Source organism: Caenorhabditis remanei, chromosome II (genome assembly GCF_010183535.1).
Source record: "Caenorhabditis remanei strain PX506 chromosome II, whole genome shotgun sequence".
In the NCBI taxonomy this organism is placed as follows: Eukaryota; Metazoa; Nematoda; class Chromadorea; order Rhabditida; family Rhabditidae; genus Caenorhabditis; species Caenorhabditis remanei.
In genome coordinates this window covers 9,677,253-9,695,178 of record NC_071329.1, presented here as the reverse complement: position 1 = coordinate 9,695,178, position 17,926 = coordinate 9,677,253, and the positions used below count along the sequence as shown (strand labels likewise).

Here is a 17,926-nt window from a genome sequence, read left to right as displayed (position 1 = left end):
ATTCTTCCTCTTTCTACCATAATTTTCCTTCGTGTCCTAACATTAAATGCACCTGTTCAACGTCCTTATGTGTGCGTGTGTGCTTATTATTTACTGGGTGTCAGTGTCTAATATGCAGGATTTGTGTTCCGTATGAAATGGAACGCTTTGGAGAAAGAATGAAACTAAATAAGACAAGAGACAACATTTCAGAAACCCTATGTCCCGAGTGTTCCTTTTTTCCTAACGTACGTATTCAGCATCCCTTCATGTCCTCTTCATCTCCACCGACTTCTTCACTCTCCGCTCGAGAGCAACTTTTCTCCGCTTCTTCTTCACGTCATCCCAGTCAACATGTGATAAATGTTCCGATCAGTGCACCATGGTATTCACGTGATCCGATTGTCAACTCCGAGCCGCCGTCCATTCAAACCTCCGTACCCCGTCTATCGAATACGTCCAAATATTCTCCCAACTCGTATCGGGTATCGTTTTATTTGTCTCTCTTTTTCTTTCTATCAAAACAAAATCCTTTTGTCGGTACGAACGTTGACAGTTGGAAACTGTTGGCATGCGAATGTTTTACGGTTTACTTTGAATGATAACTTGAGATTGATTTATTAAAAGCTTGAGAGTGGAATGTAAAGAGTTTGGAAATCATCAAAAAAGCCATGGAGAAAGTTATTCTTGGAATCTAGAACATCTTCTGTATTATTCGTTCCATTAAGAGTATCATTTTCGAGTAAGACAATCTCCATGAACTTATCATTGATCATTTCCAGACTTTATAACTAAATCTAATATTTCTTCTTATAGTTTCAATTTCCAGATCTCGTTCGACGAATACACGGTACCTCATCCATCACAAATGCGCGACCATCTCCATTTCAATATTGACTTGTCTCATGATATGCCACTCTACATTTCTCGTCGCTAGTCGTCGCCAACTTGTGTTTTAATTGTGCTATTAGTTTATTTTACTTCTATTTTCTCCTACATCTCTGTTTGTAAATAAGCTCGGGTTCCCGTCTCCATTTTAACTGTTTCGATGTTTCTCTTGTTTCAAAATACTCCTTTTTTCGGAGTACTTTTGCCCAAGCTTTCGGTGCAGGACCGCCGAAATCCGCTCCAACCACACTTCGTGATTTGCTTTCGGTGCTTCAACTATTCTTTCCTTTTTTCGTGCCTTTTATGTATTTTCAGTCGAATGCTTTCAATTCACCCATTTCTCAGAACATCCCCATCTTCTCTGTCTCTCTCCACAACCCGTTTACTAGTCGCATCATTCTTTTTTATTTTTTCATATTTTATTCGTTTTTGCGTAGATTTATGTATTTTTGAGAAACAATTTTATACTAGTTGTTCTTCTCTTTCAACGTTTTTTTCTTCTCATAAAGAATCGCTAATACGTACCGTAATCCGTCATCAAACAAGCATCTGCTCACCCACTAAGAGAATACAGCAGTTGGCGAGCAAATACGTCACTATTGCTGAGAAAGAATGGTGAGGGTGGATGGTGCAACTATTTTTTATTAGCAGGTGTATGACGAATAGGTTGCGAAGAAAGAATGCCAGATGACGTCAGATCAGACGGGGGATTACTGTTGTACACAATGTGAATAGAGCAAAAATTCTGAGGAGGCCTGATTGTCATAGAAGAAAAAAACCCAGCAGAATAATTTTGGAGTGTTGTGACCATGCTGTCGAAGAACAGAACATGTAGTCTAAGTTGTGCATTTTGATATTTCATAGGAGAAGCAGGTCAGATATTTTGTAACTTCACTCAATTAATTCGTTTAAACTCTACTCAAACTGATGAAACTGATGAAAACGGGAGATTCTGTCACCTATTTGGTAATTGGTTATAAATATTGGTTCAAGGAAATATACTGTAGCATTACTGTTAACGTTAACATAACATTTTACGCGCATTGTGCTAAAGTCCGTGACAGTGTTTGCGCCAATATAAATTTTCGAAAACTTAAAATTATTAATTTAATTAATACTCCACGGTCTCCCATACTGCGAAAAAGAACTGCAAGGAACGTGAAGGCGATTTTTTCACGTTTTAATTCAATTCTTTTATTTTTTGCACTGAAAATTCAGTTTTTTCAGGTTTTTAGACGGCACAATGGATGAAAAAAGGTCCCGTCCTACAGAATTGTAGAAAATAAAATTCTCTATCTTATGAGCCAGAAAACGTGAAATTTGGTCTGAAATTCACTTTTTCTATACAGAAAAACTGATTTTCAGAAAATTGAGTATAACTTTTTTGGTAGAAAACACTTTCTAATAAAAATTGCACATAATGTTTTTGAGGATGCTCCAAAACTGTTACAATTTTTTTGAAAAAAAATATTGGATGAAATGGCAGAAAATCTCAATTTTCTGAAAATCAGTTTTTCTGTATAGAAAAAGTGAATTTCAGACCAAATTTCACGTTTTCTGGCTCATAAGATAGAGAGTTTTATTTTCTACAATTCTGTAGGACGGGACCTTTTTTCATCCATTGTGCCGTCTAAAAACCTGAAAAAACTGAATTTTCAGTGCAAAAAATAAAAGAATTGAATTAAAACGTGAAAAAATCGCCTTCACGTTCCTTGCAGTTCTTTTTCGCAGTATGGGAGACCGTGTACTCCAATATTGTTTTTCACCGCTATTTCTGGTACATCTTCACTGTAAAAGTTAGAATTTTTGAGTAAGGCTCATCCAAAATTCAGTGTTCACCAATAAGAGTTATTGGTCTCAACATATTATTTTGAATTCCAAATTAACATGTTCATCATAAACCGTCCAAGTTCTATGTTTAGATGCTAGTTTCTGGCTCTCTTGTTTTCTGTTCGATCAATGCAGTTTCGTTTTTTAAATCGATTATCCAGTTCTGTCTTCATTATATGTCCAGATTGAAAACACAACAGAACAACACAAAAACGCGCAGTCCAACCAACGAACAGTCGCACTATTTGGCACGCAGCCAATATTTAAACGAGTGCGCATCGGCCTTGGGCCAGTGGGCGGTCCCGCCTCCCCACAGGATAGTGAGACAATTACAGATTTTCTGAATTGTGTATATTTTAATACGATTCCTCGGAATTGTGAAAACTGTCGTATAACTCCTCATACACAGTCTCATAAATCCCTATTTTTCAATTTAGCGATTCAGTCGTATCGTTCACAAAAAGCATAAACGTATGCTTGCTCAAAAAGTCTCTTTATGAATTTGGTTCATAATCCACCTCATTCGTAAGTATGTTCCTTCTCCATTTCTGGCTTTAAGCGCTCATCGAGAAGTATTTCTTCAGTGAGCGATTTTTGAAGTCACTCACTAGCACACTCACTAACAAATACACTCACACACACCCCAAGCGTGCTGTCGTGGCCTGGTCGTCTTCTTTGCCGCCTCGAGTAACATCAGTTGTGTGAGTGTGCGTGTATTGGGTGGGCCAGAGTTTTTCTCTGCTCTCTTGGCACCGTGCCAAGTCTGATTTTTTTCTGCTTTCAAACAGTATCGCCGCACCTCTAGTCCGTGGAAACGTTTTTGTTTACGTTAATTACCCCTAGGATGTGTTTGAATCTGTATCTGACCAACGGGTACGGTAAACATCGCTTTTTTGAGAAGAGAGCATATAAGAAGAAGAGACATAGAGAAAGGAGGCGGCCGCCGGGTGGGCAGGCACACAGAGTAATCGCCGGCCACACTGAGACTCCGCCTCCACGCGCGCCGAAATGGGGAGCTCGGCAACCCCTTCTCGCTTAGTTCTACACCAGGCCAGCAGTTGAGAAGAGGACCTTAGTTTTCATATTTCAATCAATCTTTTGATCTTACTGAGATCTAGGTTTCTTAGTGTAGACTAGTAAGTTTATCTAGACTTTTCCCTCTTCATGTGTAACATAGTTAGCTCTGTGTTTTTCGAAAGTGTCTGAAATCTCATCCTCTCTTGTGATATACACTAAGTCACCGGACTCTCCTATAAGATCTATGATCGCGTCGGGAATAGGCTTCAAGTCGTTTCACTGAATACAAACAACTGGTATGGTAGCATCTCGCCCAGAATCCCATGTTTGAATTTAGCGGGCGAATTGTGACACTCTCTCTATCTCTCCCCTTCTTGGCCCGCTGCCAAGTCAACATGATGCACTCTATCTATCTCCCTCCTCTCTTTCATCCTGTTCTCGTCATCTTTTGATATTTTATAATTACATTGGCACTGTTTAATAACTGTAACATTTAGCTTTTTTCAGAGTATCTACCTCAAAAACTATCAAAATGTCGGCTGTTGAAGAGAGACAAACAGAGAAACGAGCCCTCGACAAGGGAGACGAGAACGATGATGTCGTGCCAACCAAGGAGGCCAAAATCGAAAACGGAAAAACCGAGGTTAGTATAAAGATCGGAGACAACCCTGGCAACGTGCCAAGTAGATTGCTGTCGGTATTTCGTCAGCTGTCCTTGAAGTTTAATTTTTCAATCTTATGTTTTTACAGGAGGAACCAAAGGAGAAGGTCGTCAAAGGTGAGAATCAGATCCAACTTTGACTGAGTTCAAATACGAAGTTCGGAATGAGCAGACTCATCCGTCAATTCCATCCAGTTCAATCCTTTCTCATCCTCCGATAGTGTGTTAGTAGACGCGTGTATGTGTTTGACGGTGGTGGTGGAGGTGCTGCGAGGCCGTCAACCGACGACCGACCTCGGCCGAGATAGCGTTCGTGAGACATTCGGAGTGACGACGAGGCGAGGAGTCGAGCGCACGCATCGCTTCAACCGCGACGCAGCAAGATAACAGCCGTGCTTGGTTGGTTGGCTGGCCTGCCTGGCTGGCTGGCTGGCTGTTGTGTGTGTGTGCGTCTCAGTGAGCGAGTGAGCGAAAGTGTGCGCGTCTTTTGAATGAACAAGAGGAGGTCGATCAGTGAAGAAGAGAGCGCTCTGTGAAGAAGGAAGAGAGGCTGCTGGCTGCTGCTGACTCGCAAATTTGTATGGGCTGTGCGTTTTGTGTGAGTGCTGGCTGCGACGCGACATCGTCGTCTTTTGCGAATGACGGCCTCTTCCCGCAGCTGCGGATTGATTTGCGCTGTGTGATGCGAGACAGAGGAATAAGAAAAATAGAAGACCAGCTACGCCGACGACGTGACGAGATTCTAGTGGGAATGGCAGAGCATACGCCAGATTACGCACACATAAGTCTATAGAAATACTCAATAGAAAACATAATTTAGGAAGTGATTAAGAAAGTGTTAAACTCCGTAATCTCTTATCGCGATATTTAGAGTTTGAATTGTTGTTTTGTAGAAGACGCGGAAGGAGAAGAGGAGGGAGACGACGAAGACGCTGACGATGAGGAAGACGAAGTGAACGACGAGGAGTCTTCAGAAGGAGAAGGCGAGGGATCTGACGGTGGAGACGGAGAAGAGGAAGAAGGATCTGGAGATGACGAGGACGGAGATGATGCTGAAGGAGGCGAAGAGAGCGACTAAACTGTGTTTACGAGTGGGGAAGAAGAGTCTTCATGAATATCGAATCCCACATCACAAACGCAACAATTCTTTAAATTCAAATCTCTAAAATTTTATTTTTGGGGATAGATCTCAACTCCTCAGTAATTCACCAAAATTTATCCCAACCTCTTAAATTGTTCGATGTTGACCCACTTCTTTTCCCAAACCTGTCACAAAATCAAGTAACTCCCTAAAAACTCTTTTAAAATTGTTGAACATCTTATGTACCTGTTTCGTGAAAGAAATTGTTTGTCCACTCCCTATTCTTCTGGTGTCCATCACCCTAATTCCTCTCTTATTGCACCTTTTTTGATCCTCACGACGTTCTATTGTTTTCGGAAGAGATCGTCAGTGAATATCCTAAGTTATTTCGCCTTCAACTTTGGTATGCTGTCATTTCGATCACTCGATTTGACTATTTTATCCTTTCAAGTCTTATCAAATAAATATTTTTGAAAATTCCTCGTTTTACAGACTATTTTCAGCTAACTTAAAAGGCATTTAGTGATAGAAGATCATAACTTACGGTGAAGATCCGAGGAAAAGTTCTTTTAATGTCAGTAACTGAGAATAATCAGTCAACTCATCATATTTAAATATATGAAAGAGGAAAGCAGGAGAAACAGAAACCACTAAATAGATGTACACTGTTGCTAGTTAGTTTTCAGCGCTTTAATGTACTCATAACCTCTCCAAAATTTGTAGTGGCGACCAACAAAGGACATATTGTGATCGAAGCTAACAATTCAATCAATTTTTAAACATTTCTAAATAATAGAAAGTTAAATTTCTGAGACGTTACGAACGATAAATTACAAAAATTTTATCGAAATTTGTCAAAAGCATCAATATGAATATGCTTCTTTAGTTGTGCCGTTAAAAACCCTTGAACTTCAGATTGAAACTTTTCTGGAATTTCTTTTTTAGAATGTAATTTTCATAAACCTCGTTACTTTCAAGCGTGTTCTAGTTAATCGCTCCTAATTTAAAATTAGTTTTCTAGAATAACTTATAATTCGATGATCGAAGGACATCACAACTTTCTGTAAGTAGAGTAACCCCGCGATCGTGTTTTCCGGCAAGGCAGTATTACATGACGAACCGAACTGTTAGAAAGTACGCTTTTGGATTATATCAATCGCAGTCTCAAGGAATTTCTGAATTAGAAGTCTGCGAAGTCTATTTTTAATGAAATTGCCGCCCATCAAATTTTACTGTATTTTCTCCAATAAACCGGCATCTCTAATTGTAAGCCTTGTTTCTAAATAGGGTTTCTATAAAAATTTCTACGATTATTCTTTTTCAGATTTTGACAGTGTATAGAAATTTGTCAGAAAATATGAATTGAATGAGAACATTTTGTCGTACTTCCAAGATTGTAGAATATCATTCGATTTTTCATTATTGTTTTATTTCCTCCATTTGAATAACTTGGTTTGACAAGGTTTTTTGGACTTCAAAGAAAGCATCCATAATTATTATCGGAATAAAAAAGTTCCGACATTTTTTACCGACGCGCAAGAGTCGCGGTACTGGTAGATCAGAAACGCCCACTCATCATATATATTTCTTCTGCAAGATCAGGGCACGGTTTCATTGAATTCGCGGGTGAAGTTTTGTTTAAAAATACCACTTTTTAAATAAAATTTGACCTATTTCCGTTAAAATTTCATTTCCACCATGAAGTTTGAGGAAAAAAAAATCAAATTTTAAAGGAAATGGGTCAAATTTTATTTTAAAAGTGGTATTTTTAAACAAAACTTCACCCGCGAATTCAATGAAACCGTGCCCTGATCTTGCAGAAGAAATATATATGATGAGTGGGCGTTTCTGATCTACCAGTACCGCGACTCTTGCGCGTCGGTAAAAAATGTCGGAACTTTTTTATTCCGATAATAGCATTTCGAAGTTCTTCACTGGAAAAGAAAATATCGTAAACGTTTTTTACATTACTCATTGACTTCTAGTAATCAAAAATGTTCTGCACGACAATGTTATAGTAATTGTTTTCATTCGCAATCAAAGAGTTTCTGAAGAGCTTCGAGCTTCAATTTCACGAGTGACGACGATCGCGACGAAGATGAGAAAGACGAAGTATTGAGAAGAGGAAGCGACGACTCAATGAACGCGACCGAGGAAAAAACTAGGCCGGGTGGGCAATCGTGCCCTAACATACCATACAAACGTTGAATACTCAGCCAACAGCCGTCTAGGCAGCGAAATTGACCAGTTTTAGCCTTCTTTTTTGGGATTTTAAGCGTTTTTCTTGCTTTTACTCGAGTTTTTTCCGTTTTTTCTTTATTTTTTTTCAAAATGCAGTGGAATAAGTAAAAACGATATTTGTTCCTCATTTTTTTCCTGTACAGCCCGAAATATCAATGAGATTCTCGTATTTTTTTTCCGTTTTGTAGTTTATCACTATCAAATTACTAGAGTCGGCAAACTATCAGCTCTATACACTGAATAGACAATTTTTTACTTCCGCAAAAGTTTTTTATTCTGAAAAGTTTGGTTCATGTGTGTTTTCCACATCTCCGTGTTTCTCGGATTTCTTCTCCATACTCTAAACTAATCATTGTTATTTTCGGGTAAAATGGTGCACGTTTCCGGAACCAACATCAAGGTTGTCAAGAAGAAGCTCACCAAGTTCAAGAGACATGAGTCCGACAGGTAAACTATTATAATTTCTGCTTTTTCAAATATTAATCAGAATTTTTCAGATACCGTCGCGTAGCCCCAAGCTGGCGCAAGCCAAAGGGAATTGACAACCGTGTCCGCAGACGCTTCCGTGGTATGCGCGCTATGCCAACCATCGGATTCGGATCTGACAGAAGAACCCGCTTCGTGCTTCCAAACGGATACAAGAAGGTTGTTGTCCAAAACGTCAAGGTAATAAAATTTGAAGGATTTACGAGAATGTAATAATCTTTATAGGACTTGGACATGCTCCTCATGCAATCCTACAAGTACATCGGAGAGATCGCACACAAAGTCTCCGCCAAGAGCCGCAAAGGAATCGTCGAGCGCGCAGCCCAACTTAACATCAAGTTGACGAACGGAAACGCTCGTCTCCGTACTGAAGAGTCCGAGTAAAATTGTTGATTTTGTTATAAACTTGTTCTGAAAAACTGTTAATACTTTGAAAGCCAAGCAAGTGAACACCGCTAACTGAATTATGATTAGAAACAGTTATTTACCCCTGAATTAATTGGAGACACGGTCGAAATTCTGAAGGCGCCTTTCCATTGGAGACGGCAGCATTGTGATAATATACTTTTCCAAAATGTTTATGAATTATCTCGGGTGACTGGCACGCGAGGAAGCGCCAAACGTCAGTGTTTCTCAAAAAAAAATCAGTTATTTTTTAATAGATTCTCGCTCAACTTCTCACAAATTTGTATTGAGAACAGCTACAGTGATTCATTTTTGCAACGATTATAGTTGTACGGAATCTGACACTGAAAATTATTTTAAAACTCAAAAAACAAGATTGAGAAAAAAGGATCCTGACATGTGGAAAGTATAATCATTCAGGTCTGACCAAAAGTATTTATTTTTTGAAAGTTCAGGATAACGGAATGTGATCAATAGAATTTTAAACTGCTTGTCTTAGTCTTGCAAGGCGTTGCTCTAACTGATCTTCCTCGGGCGTGATTTCTCTGTCGAACAATCCGAAACGATTTGTCGGAGCCTCTGGCAGATGGATTGAATCGTTTTTCTGAAAATATATTTTAGATCATCCAAACTGCATTCAAAAATCTTACTTTGCTATCAGTTAGCAAGTCTTCTAGTTCCTGTTCCAATTCAGTATCGTTGAGACCGCTGGCGCCAGCGAACGGTGACGAAATAGCTTCTTCAATTTCTCTGTACTCATCCATAGAATTGGCCACGTCGTCCATTGTCTCATGTATTTTGTCTGGGGACAATCCTTGCCTAGCGAGTGTTGCTTTGAAAGCAGCGGTTCCTGATTGGTATGCTTTCAGAACATCCTTGTTGTTTTTGGCGGCAGAAATTTGGTGTAACATTGTGAGAAGCTTCTGATACTGCATATCCTTGTCAGCAACGTCCTTCTCGGCACGTTTGCGCTGTCGTAGAAAATTTTGAGCTCTACCTTTATCCCCTGAGCGCAAACAGGCTCGACATTGTTCGTCGTATTTCTTGACTTTGAGCTCAAGTTGCTGAATTTCTCGATCAAGCTTTGTCATGGCTTTGCGAATGTCAACAACGCTGGCGTCAGCTTCTGTGAACTTGACAGGATCTTCACTTCCGTGATCTTTGAATTTTAGAATTTTTTCTCCATGTTTTGTGTTGCCAACAGTCAATTCTCCAACGTCGGTTAAATGTTCTAAAACGATGTCGAAAGTCTCCACAGTCGAGATAATATGCTTTGCACGTTCAAACATTTCTTTATAAGTTACAACTTCTCCTGTGCAATCAACCTCTGAACGCAGCTCTTCGTTGTAAATTTCTATAAGCTTCTTCCCCAGTTCTTTGACAGTTGGTAAATGAAGAAGCTCTTCAGAATCGGAGGACCCTCCGAACATCCAGGACTTCGTTTTCGAGATCCCCCATCCAACCCATCCAGAATGGCGATCACGCCACTCACCAACAGTGATCACATCTCCGTCCCTGCAATAAATTCGATGAAATATGGGAAGCTCCAAATTTTTCTCTCACCGTTTCATTTTTTCCAGGACAACAGCCAGACTAGCTGGGATTCTATCTTTCCGTTTGAATCTTCGTTTCAATGTGAGCAGGTCAAATACTGCATTCTTTTCTCCAATGCAACTTGCGTTTATCATGTTTGTCCAGAATTTAATTTTTCTGTCATAATCTACTTTGTTTACCATTCTCTCCTGAAATTTTAAAACTTTTTCTTTGCATTGCAATATTTAGAATATTTTTACCTTTATCGCTGACATTAGCCCGTTCATTTTTATATCGTCGTCCCATTCTTCTGGAAAATACGATACCATTCTGAAATTGAAAAAAAAGTATTTTATCGATAAAATAAATAGATAAAATAGTTAAAAAACATGAAAAAAAAGCTAATGTTATTTGAATTCGAAAGGTTTACTGAAATAATTCGAAACAACGGAAACAAAAATAATGGGAAGAAGATTACTCTTCCTTTCCGAACTCATTGAATATGACAACTCAAAGGATTTTATTAGGCTAATCTTTTTCTCGTAAGCAAGTCTTCGAATTAAGTGCTCTGCAGAGCTCTGACGATGCCTGTGCACATTCAAAAAAAAGCTGTGCAGTTGCGCGTCAAGGTGTTTGCGTCCAAAAATTTTTCGCTGGTTTCTATCGACGTCGACCAATGGGATTGTCATCCGCTTCATCCAATCGGGTCCTTATCGGTTTATCAATTAAAAAGTGAATTCTGTTCACAACACCCGAAACAATTCATTTTTGTAATATATATGGTTAAAATCATCTGAACTTGAAGTCATAACGTTTGAAACGCAAACTCATTTAAACGTTCCGCTGCTGGGTGTACTTATGACAGAGGTTCGATGGAGATCTTCAACTGATGGATCAGTTCGAGGATTTTGTTTTTATTTCAGTCAAAAAATCTGATTCAAAAATTATTTTAAGACTTCAAATTTTAAATTAGGCGGTATTTCTTGAAACGGCTTCTGTTATAGAGACTACTGAACCCCCAAAACTTATTGAAAAGCCTTTTTCATAACTACTTAGGAGAGGAGTTCTATCGAATTCTTTTAATGAGAGGGAAGGGTAACCCATAATTATTAAGCCAACAGGATACAAATAAAATGCTCACGTGTTTCTCATATTTTCCCTTTTCTTGAATTTTTCCTTGGTATAAATTTTGTCACACTTTCCTTTGAATCCAATATTCTTTCATTTCGGCAGTTTTTTTTTATTCCACAAGCAAACAAGCCGAATCACACTAGAATAATGAGCAACTGCTAACTTTGGCGGCACTAAAATGTCTTCTCTGCTCCCTTTCTTTGCGCAATATCTTATTTTTGAAAGAATTTTGATGTTCCAGGTAGAACAGAGTGGCACCATTGTGATATTGGTTGCCGCCAAGCTGCAATCATTCTGGATAAAGACGGGTTGGAACCGGATAGGGGCGACGTTGCCCACAGTCCGATGTCGCCAGGTAACTAAAATTATAATAATGATTTCGTTTAATTTCCTCCTCTAGCTTCAGAAGCTGAATCTGTAGATCTCGATATGCCTGTCGGTGAATCAGCTAGTTCACCTATTGATGGTGATACAGCTCCTCTCAACGTCTCGAACAACGAGTCTGGGGACGAAGGACCGCGAAAGAGATCGGCAAGCCCTTCTACACCAAATCAATCGCAATGGGGAGATAATCCGGCTAAGGTTGGTTGTCATAGAGACGCGCTCTTTTCATAGAAGAGCAGTTGCCACAGGCGAGAAAGAGAATGAACGAGGCGAAAGCATTCCAATGCATACTCTTTTGTGAATTGAACCAAGATTTAATCTCTTTTGGCAATTTGTACCCGATGTCATAACTGGGACTCCCGAATTTTCTGTTTTACATCTGAAAATGTATTCGGTCACATTGTGTTTTCTTAAAGTAAACTCTGCCGTGTAAAATTTTGTATATATCATAACCATTTATCTGGAACTAACCTTTGTGATGAACTTCAGGCTGAGACTTTTAATTCTTAATAGCTCTCATCGAGACAATTCGGTTTATTTATCCTGATACGTATAGGAAAAAATTATATTAATTCAATGATCCATCAAGTAATAACCCGACATTTTTTATTTTTTTTCAATTTCGAGATTCGTGTTGTCAAATCAAACTTTCTTGACATTTGGTGTTTGCGGACCTAAGTTCCCGAGCTTAAAATAAGCCACGCCCTCTGTCCGTTATTTCGGCTATATACTTAGAAAAGATCGGGGAGTTCGACTAATGTCATAGCCGAGACAACGGAAGGAGGGCGTGGCTTATTTTAAGCTCGGGAACTTAGGTCCGCAAACACCGAATGTCAAGAAATTTTGTTTTGACAATAAATGATTTCTTTAAGAAAATTTGCACGGAAGGTATCGATCTGTGGGTTCAATCAACAAGTGAAGCAGCGCCTCCAGATGTCTCACAAACATATCAGGAAAATCATGATATGCTGATATCAATGGGGTACGTTTACAGTAGTCTGAGTCTGCCTAGGTGTGTTTTTCAGCTTCAATTCGGACGAAATTGATACAGCTTTGAGAATGTCGAATAACGAGGTAGAAAAAGCTGTACAGTACTTGACTCGAGAAATTATTGGTTTGGACGCTGTTTCGAAGCCAATGTCATCGGCTGAAAAACCAAAGTCTAACTATCCAATAACCGATATGCTCCGCAGTCAGTTCGTTGAAAGCGACGAAGAAGAACTTGCTGAAGACATGAAGACGGTTTGGGACGAAGAGTCAATGGCAAGAATTCGCGTAATAATCGAGAACAACCATCGCTACGTGATTTTCCATCAAAATGGCACTCTACATAGAAGAATAATTGTAAGCTCTTGAATCTAGCGATAGGAATTTACATGTTCTTTTAGTGGACAATGTTCACTGAACATTAATAATCTCATATCCGAAGCTTTAAGGTAGCGACAAATATCATCCGCTGTGGGAAGCATGAAAAAATGCCAGATGTCCTCAACTTCGTCGACGAGTTCCTCTCCTTCATCATCGGACGCCATGTAAACTGCAGCGACGTGAGACCAGGATTTGAATTGCTTCGCCAGCTCCTCGAATTGCAGCCTCCGTACATTGGTGAACCAGAAGCACACGCCATCGAGCAGTTCTACCTCGCCATTACTCCACTTCTTTGCGCCCGTCTCACAGTAACACCAAACAGTGTCAAAACAGTTTTAGCTATCGACGAAATGTTCAACTACCGCAACAAGTTTTTCGTGCAAGGGGTGCAATATATTGATCTACTGTAAGTGGCGTGTGTGTTTCTCCATTTCAGATCATATGAATAACATTCCAGAGAACGTGAATATCCTCCACTAAAACATATTGATATTGAAAGACTTGAGAGACTTGAATACAAGCGTATTTATGCTTATCTCTGTGATGTATTTGTTGATGCTCTTATTCCAATGATTGATCAAAAGATCGATGTCCACCCGGACGAAGAGTTCTTCGATGTCACTCTATTAGATCTTCAGTGTCTTCTCAGGACGCTCAACATATTTAGTAATTGGATGCACCGAGGAAACGATCTGTTTCTCTGCAAACTTGAAACATGGGTGTCAAAAGCTCTTGATCGCTTCCGAATCGTTAACGACAAAGAAATCCGAGATGCCCTCATACGCAGACAAGGTCTCGATCTTCTCCAAGAGATTGTCCTTCTCTGTGATCGTTTCGGTCTTGATGTAGCTACGACAACACAGTCCGCTAGACTTGATTATCTTCGGAAATGGATAAAATGCCCACAGATGGAAAGCATATTGCATGCTCTCGAAGAACTTGGTACCATTGCTGATCGCTTCCACCGGTCAGGAGGAATGACGATCACGCGCCCAAAGTCTCAAGTCAACGAAGAATTCTTCAAAAAGTGGCTAGAAGAGAACAAGGTGCTTCAGATTGTATTGACTGGAAACATGGATCATGTTGTGTACGTGGAAAGAATTCAACCCATTCTGCAGTATATGACTCCTGAATTAACACTTGATGATATGAGTAAGTACATCGTTTATAGTTTTCTAAGAATCTTGAATTTTACAGAGTTTGTGTGGTCTCTGAGAAAAGGAAGGATGGGTGTCAGCGTTGAGAACTTCAACAAAATTATGGAATTCATTTCGAAATCTGTGAATAACGAACAAATTGAGTGGCTTATCGAGCTCTTCAAGAAAAGCTTCCGCAGCCGTGAAACTCGTTTATATGAGCCGATTTTCAACTTCTCATATACAATAGCTATCCAGAAAGACCGAGATGATGAGTGTAAATTGAAAATCTGTAACATAATATGGGAGTTGATTCACATTGCACGTGGTCCACCGAGATGTAATTCTTTCAAAGCAATCGAGCATGGAATGAAGAAACATTGTGACTTGTTAAACATGATGTTTGACAAATCTGAAAGAGATGCCTTTTTGGACAACGTTATGGATGCTTGTCATTCGGATGATGGATTCAATGAGGTTATCATTGTATATCTGTTCATAATGTTTGAAAAGTTGAGACGGATGTTCACTCCGAAAAGGTCTTTCTCGACAGGTACTCAATGGTATCAGTGTTTCCGTTAATCTTATTTTTCAGAAGATAATGTCACTCGGATCAACGAATTGAGAAGTCATTTGCGAGAACGGCAATTGGCGGAACACATTCTCAACCGTTTGGAATACATTCGTCATATTGCACATGAACAATTCGATTCCCTGCAACAAGTCAGTCAAGATTCTCAATCGAATGCTGTATTTGAATGTGAGTTTTGGAGATGAGTCCTAAAAATAACGATAATTTAAATTTTTACAGCGACTAGTGATATTTTTGGAGGATATCATGCGGACAACATTCTGTCTACAGTTATATATGGATGTACCGATTATTCATTCATTCTCCAAAACGCTTTACGTCTTATGAAATGGCTTCATGACATGGATGCATCTGTTGTAGACGTTGAATACGTGGATAGATTGTTCAACATTTTCATCCAATGTTTCGACTCAACATCACAAGAGAAAACTGAAATTTTTGGGTTCTTATTCGAAATCAAAATGACAATTATGAGGCCAGACACATCTCGAGCAATTATAACCCATTTATGTGGAATGGATATGTTCACACTGCAAATCACTGGACTTCGTTGTTTCTGCAAATATTGGGAAGAACTGCCAATTTTGAGTAACGAAGAAACACGGCCGGTTGAAGCTTTCATTGTTGCCGTTCGTTTTTTTTCTTTTGTATTAGGATTGTTTAACATGGCTTGACTTACAGAAAGATAACGATTGCAAACTGTTTGTATGGAAACTCATTCTTTTCAATCAGTATGACGACGTTGTTGAGAAGTGCATGGAGACATTTTGTGAGAGAGGTGAGCATAATGTTGTGATGTTTAGCAATTAATTTCGTGCAGATTTAGTGTTGGTCGAGTCGCCCGAATCTGTTCGTCATCACACGTATAGTTTTCTGTCGGTGTTCAGTTTCTACGTGGAAAAATTGAAGAGGTACTCCAATAAACTTGTATATCCCAACCGTGTTATCATTTTCAGTGAGCTGTACAAAAGAAGTGGTAAACCGAACACAGAAATCAAGTACGATACATCGGAGTTGACTCTGAATAATCACGAGATTGCACAACATGATGTTCCGCTTGATGGTATGCTTACTGAAACGATTTCCCGAGCTTTGAACAGACTTGTTCGTTTCATGACTCGGTTCGTTGAACTGGGCAACGAGAAGAATCACGTAAGGGACTCCCAACTTTGTATAATATTGAGTTATTTATTTCCAGATGATTCGAGAAAATCCGAGCCATGGATCCTCAATTTCGGGACATCCAGTTACTTTCAATATCGAACTCAAAAACGACGATGATGATATTGACGTAAGTTTGAACATTGTCCAAAGAACGTGACTAATGTGTTTCAGTATTTCCAGTGTGGTCTGAATTACTGGAAAACATTTGTTTGCGATTCGAGCACAACTGTCGGAGAGTTCAAAGTTCGCCTTGCGAAACGACTTTTGTTCCACGAAGGAATGACTGAATTTACCGTTCACAAAAGAGAAGATGAACTTACGATGGGTGAGGCCAATCTTCGATATGATTTTCTGACACTGCAAAGTGTGAAACTCGCATCCGAAACAGATTCCATTTTCCTGTCAGAAAAATTGCGTATCTTGGTGAAACAAAAGTAAGACAACTTTGATGATATTCGTTTCAGTCAAAGTAATTTAGTTTTAGGAAATCATCCAATCGAAGATCAGATCAACAGAATCAACAGTATAATCAGAAAAAAGCACTAAGAGAAGATTATCTTCCAATGTCAGTGATCTCGAAGTGTAACTTCTATGATCTGTTGCATGAACTTGCTTCTAATGGCGACAAGCATATCCGAGCATCTGTGCGAAGATTGTTACTTCTTCTTCCAACTCAGCCATCTCTTCTTAAGCAGCTCACTACCGTAAGTTTTCATTTCAATTATCAACAATTAATGTTTCCCGCGTTTAAAGGAGACGACAGGCGAAGATGATGAACCCTCTCTGACTGAGCGTTCTCTGACTGTGAAAATAAAACAGATGTGCGAAGAGTATATGACTCCCTCAGAACCAGGTCGGATGCTTTACGCACTTGAAGCCATGAGTTCTATTGTGGCTCCAACTCGTTTGATACAAGCGTCTGTTACGGATGCGACCGAGCTGACCAATGCTATTCTTGATTTGAATGTTATCAAGATGTTGATCGACGATGTTCTTACAAAGCCTCATGTCATACCGATAAATAAATGTTCTCCGGGAGATCGCCATTCAATTTTTGAACGAATCCTGCAAATTATCAGAAGTGTGTACACTGGTCGTAACACCATTGTCAAAATGATCAACAACGAATTTCGAGTGCGTGAAGAAATGGAAAAGACTTGCCAAAGAATGTTACAAAGCCGACAAACTCCTCGACCATTGGATCCTCCTATGGACTACGCATTGACTAAACAGCAGGTCACGCCCCAAGCATACATAAATATTCGTACCAGTCCAGCCAATGCCGATATAACATCATTAAGTGAAATAAGGAAGTAAGTGGATATGTTTCGACTGAAGATCGTATTTTTAAATTTAGCGCTTACACCGAATATATGCGAAGAGTTAATCTTTCACTCAATAATTGGAAACATTCGGAACTTATGCCTTTCTTCGAGAGCATTCGCAATTGGCAGTGGATTCATGTAGCAACAGAAGGTCTCATCTCAAAGGAAGTTGAACCGTACAGAGACGGCGCCTATGAAACTGATCCTGTGAAGCAAACAGCCAGTGAAATGATCAGAGCAGTTATTAAAGGAGAAAGATGTAAAACGCTTACCAATAATTTTTTGAGCATTATTTTTTTACAGGGGGTGATGAATGTCGTCTGATTATTGTGAAGAAAGCATTTTCACTCGTTCGTCACATGGTACGCGTCTGGGTTTCAAATCACCGAGAAAAATGTTTACCTCTTCTTGAAACAATATTTTTGGAAAAAAGTTGGGTGCAATTCTACCAAGATGTTCTCGTGAATTCTCAACAAGAAGCTTATCGCAAATACGTTCAAGAGAACATAGTGAAAATTGGAAAAGATAGTTATGAAATTACGACCGTCACCTTAAAGATGTTAATTGAAATGTTCATGGCGCTGCCACTTCATGATGGACATACTGCTGATCTGGATGAGCTACAAAAAAGACAGAGACAACACTGTGACGGCATTGTTCAAACTGTTGTTGAAATATTCTACTTTGAAAGCCCACGAAGATGTC

General features: G+C 39.3%; 4 protein-coding genes across 4 annotated transcripts; 3 read left to right on the top strand and 1 right to left on the bottom strand.

The window, feature by feature from the left end:
- Positions 1–248: 248 nt before the first annotated feature.
- GCK72_005657 (uncharacterized protein) lies at positions 249–916 on the top strand (the record flags this gene model as incomplete). Its single annotated transcript, XM_053725274.1, has 2 exons — positions 249–464; positions 809–916. 2 exons carry the CDS (start codon positions 249–251, stop codon positions 914–916), a joined length of 324 nt encoding a protein of 107 aa, XP_053589468.1.
- Positions 917–3,193: 2,277 nt separating this feature from the next.
- On the top strand, positions 3,194–5,453 carry GCK72_005656 (uncharacterized protein; the record flags this gene model as incomplete). Its single annotated transcript, XM_053725273.1, has 4 exons — positions 3,194–3,222; positions 4,222–4,411; positions 4,465–4,492; positions 5,269–5,453. 4 exons carry the CDS (start codon positions 3,194–3,196, stop codon positions 5,451–5,453), a joined length of 432 nt encoding a protein of 143 aa, XP_053589467.1.
- A 2,614-nt stretch (positions 5,454–8,067) lies between these two features.
- Positions 8,068–8,567, top strand: GCK72_005655 (uncharacterized protein; the record flags this gene model as incomplete). The annotated part of the gene is made up of 3 exons (XM_003117480.2): positions 8,068–8,144; positions 8,195–8,363; positions 8,409–8,567. The coding sequence occupies 3 exons, from the start codon at positions 8,068–8,070 to the stop codon at positions 8,565–8,567; spliced, it is 405 nt and encodes a 134-aa protein (XP_003117528.1).
- Positions 8,568–9,069: 502 nt separating this feature from the next.
- GCK72_005654 (uncharacterized protein) lies at positions 9,070–10,450 on the bottom strand (the record flags this gene model as incomplete). The annotated part of the gene is made up of 4 exons (XM_003117250.2): positions 9,070–9,192; positions 9,239–10,103; positions 10,152–10,330; positions 10,382–10,450. 4 exons carry the CDS (start codon positions 10,448–10,450, stop codon positions 9,070–9,072), a joined length of 1,236 nt encoding a protein of 411 aa, XP_003117298.2.
- Positions 10,451–17,926: the final 7,476 nt, after the last annotated feature.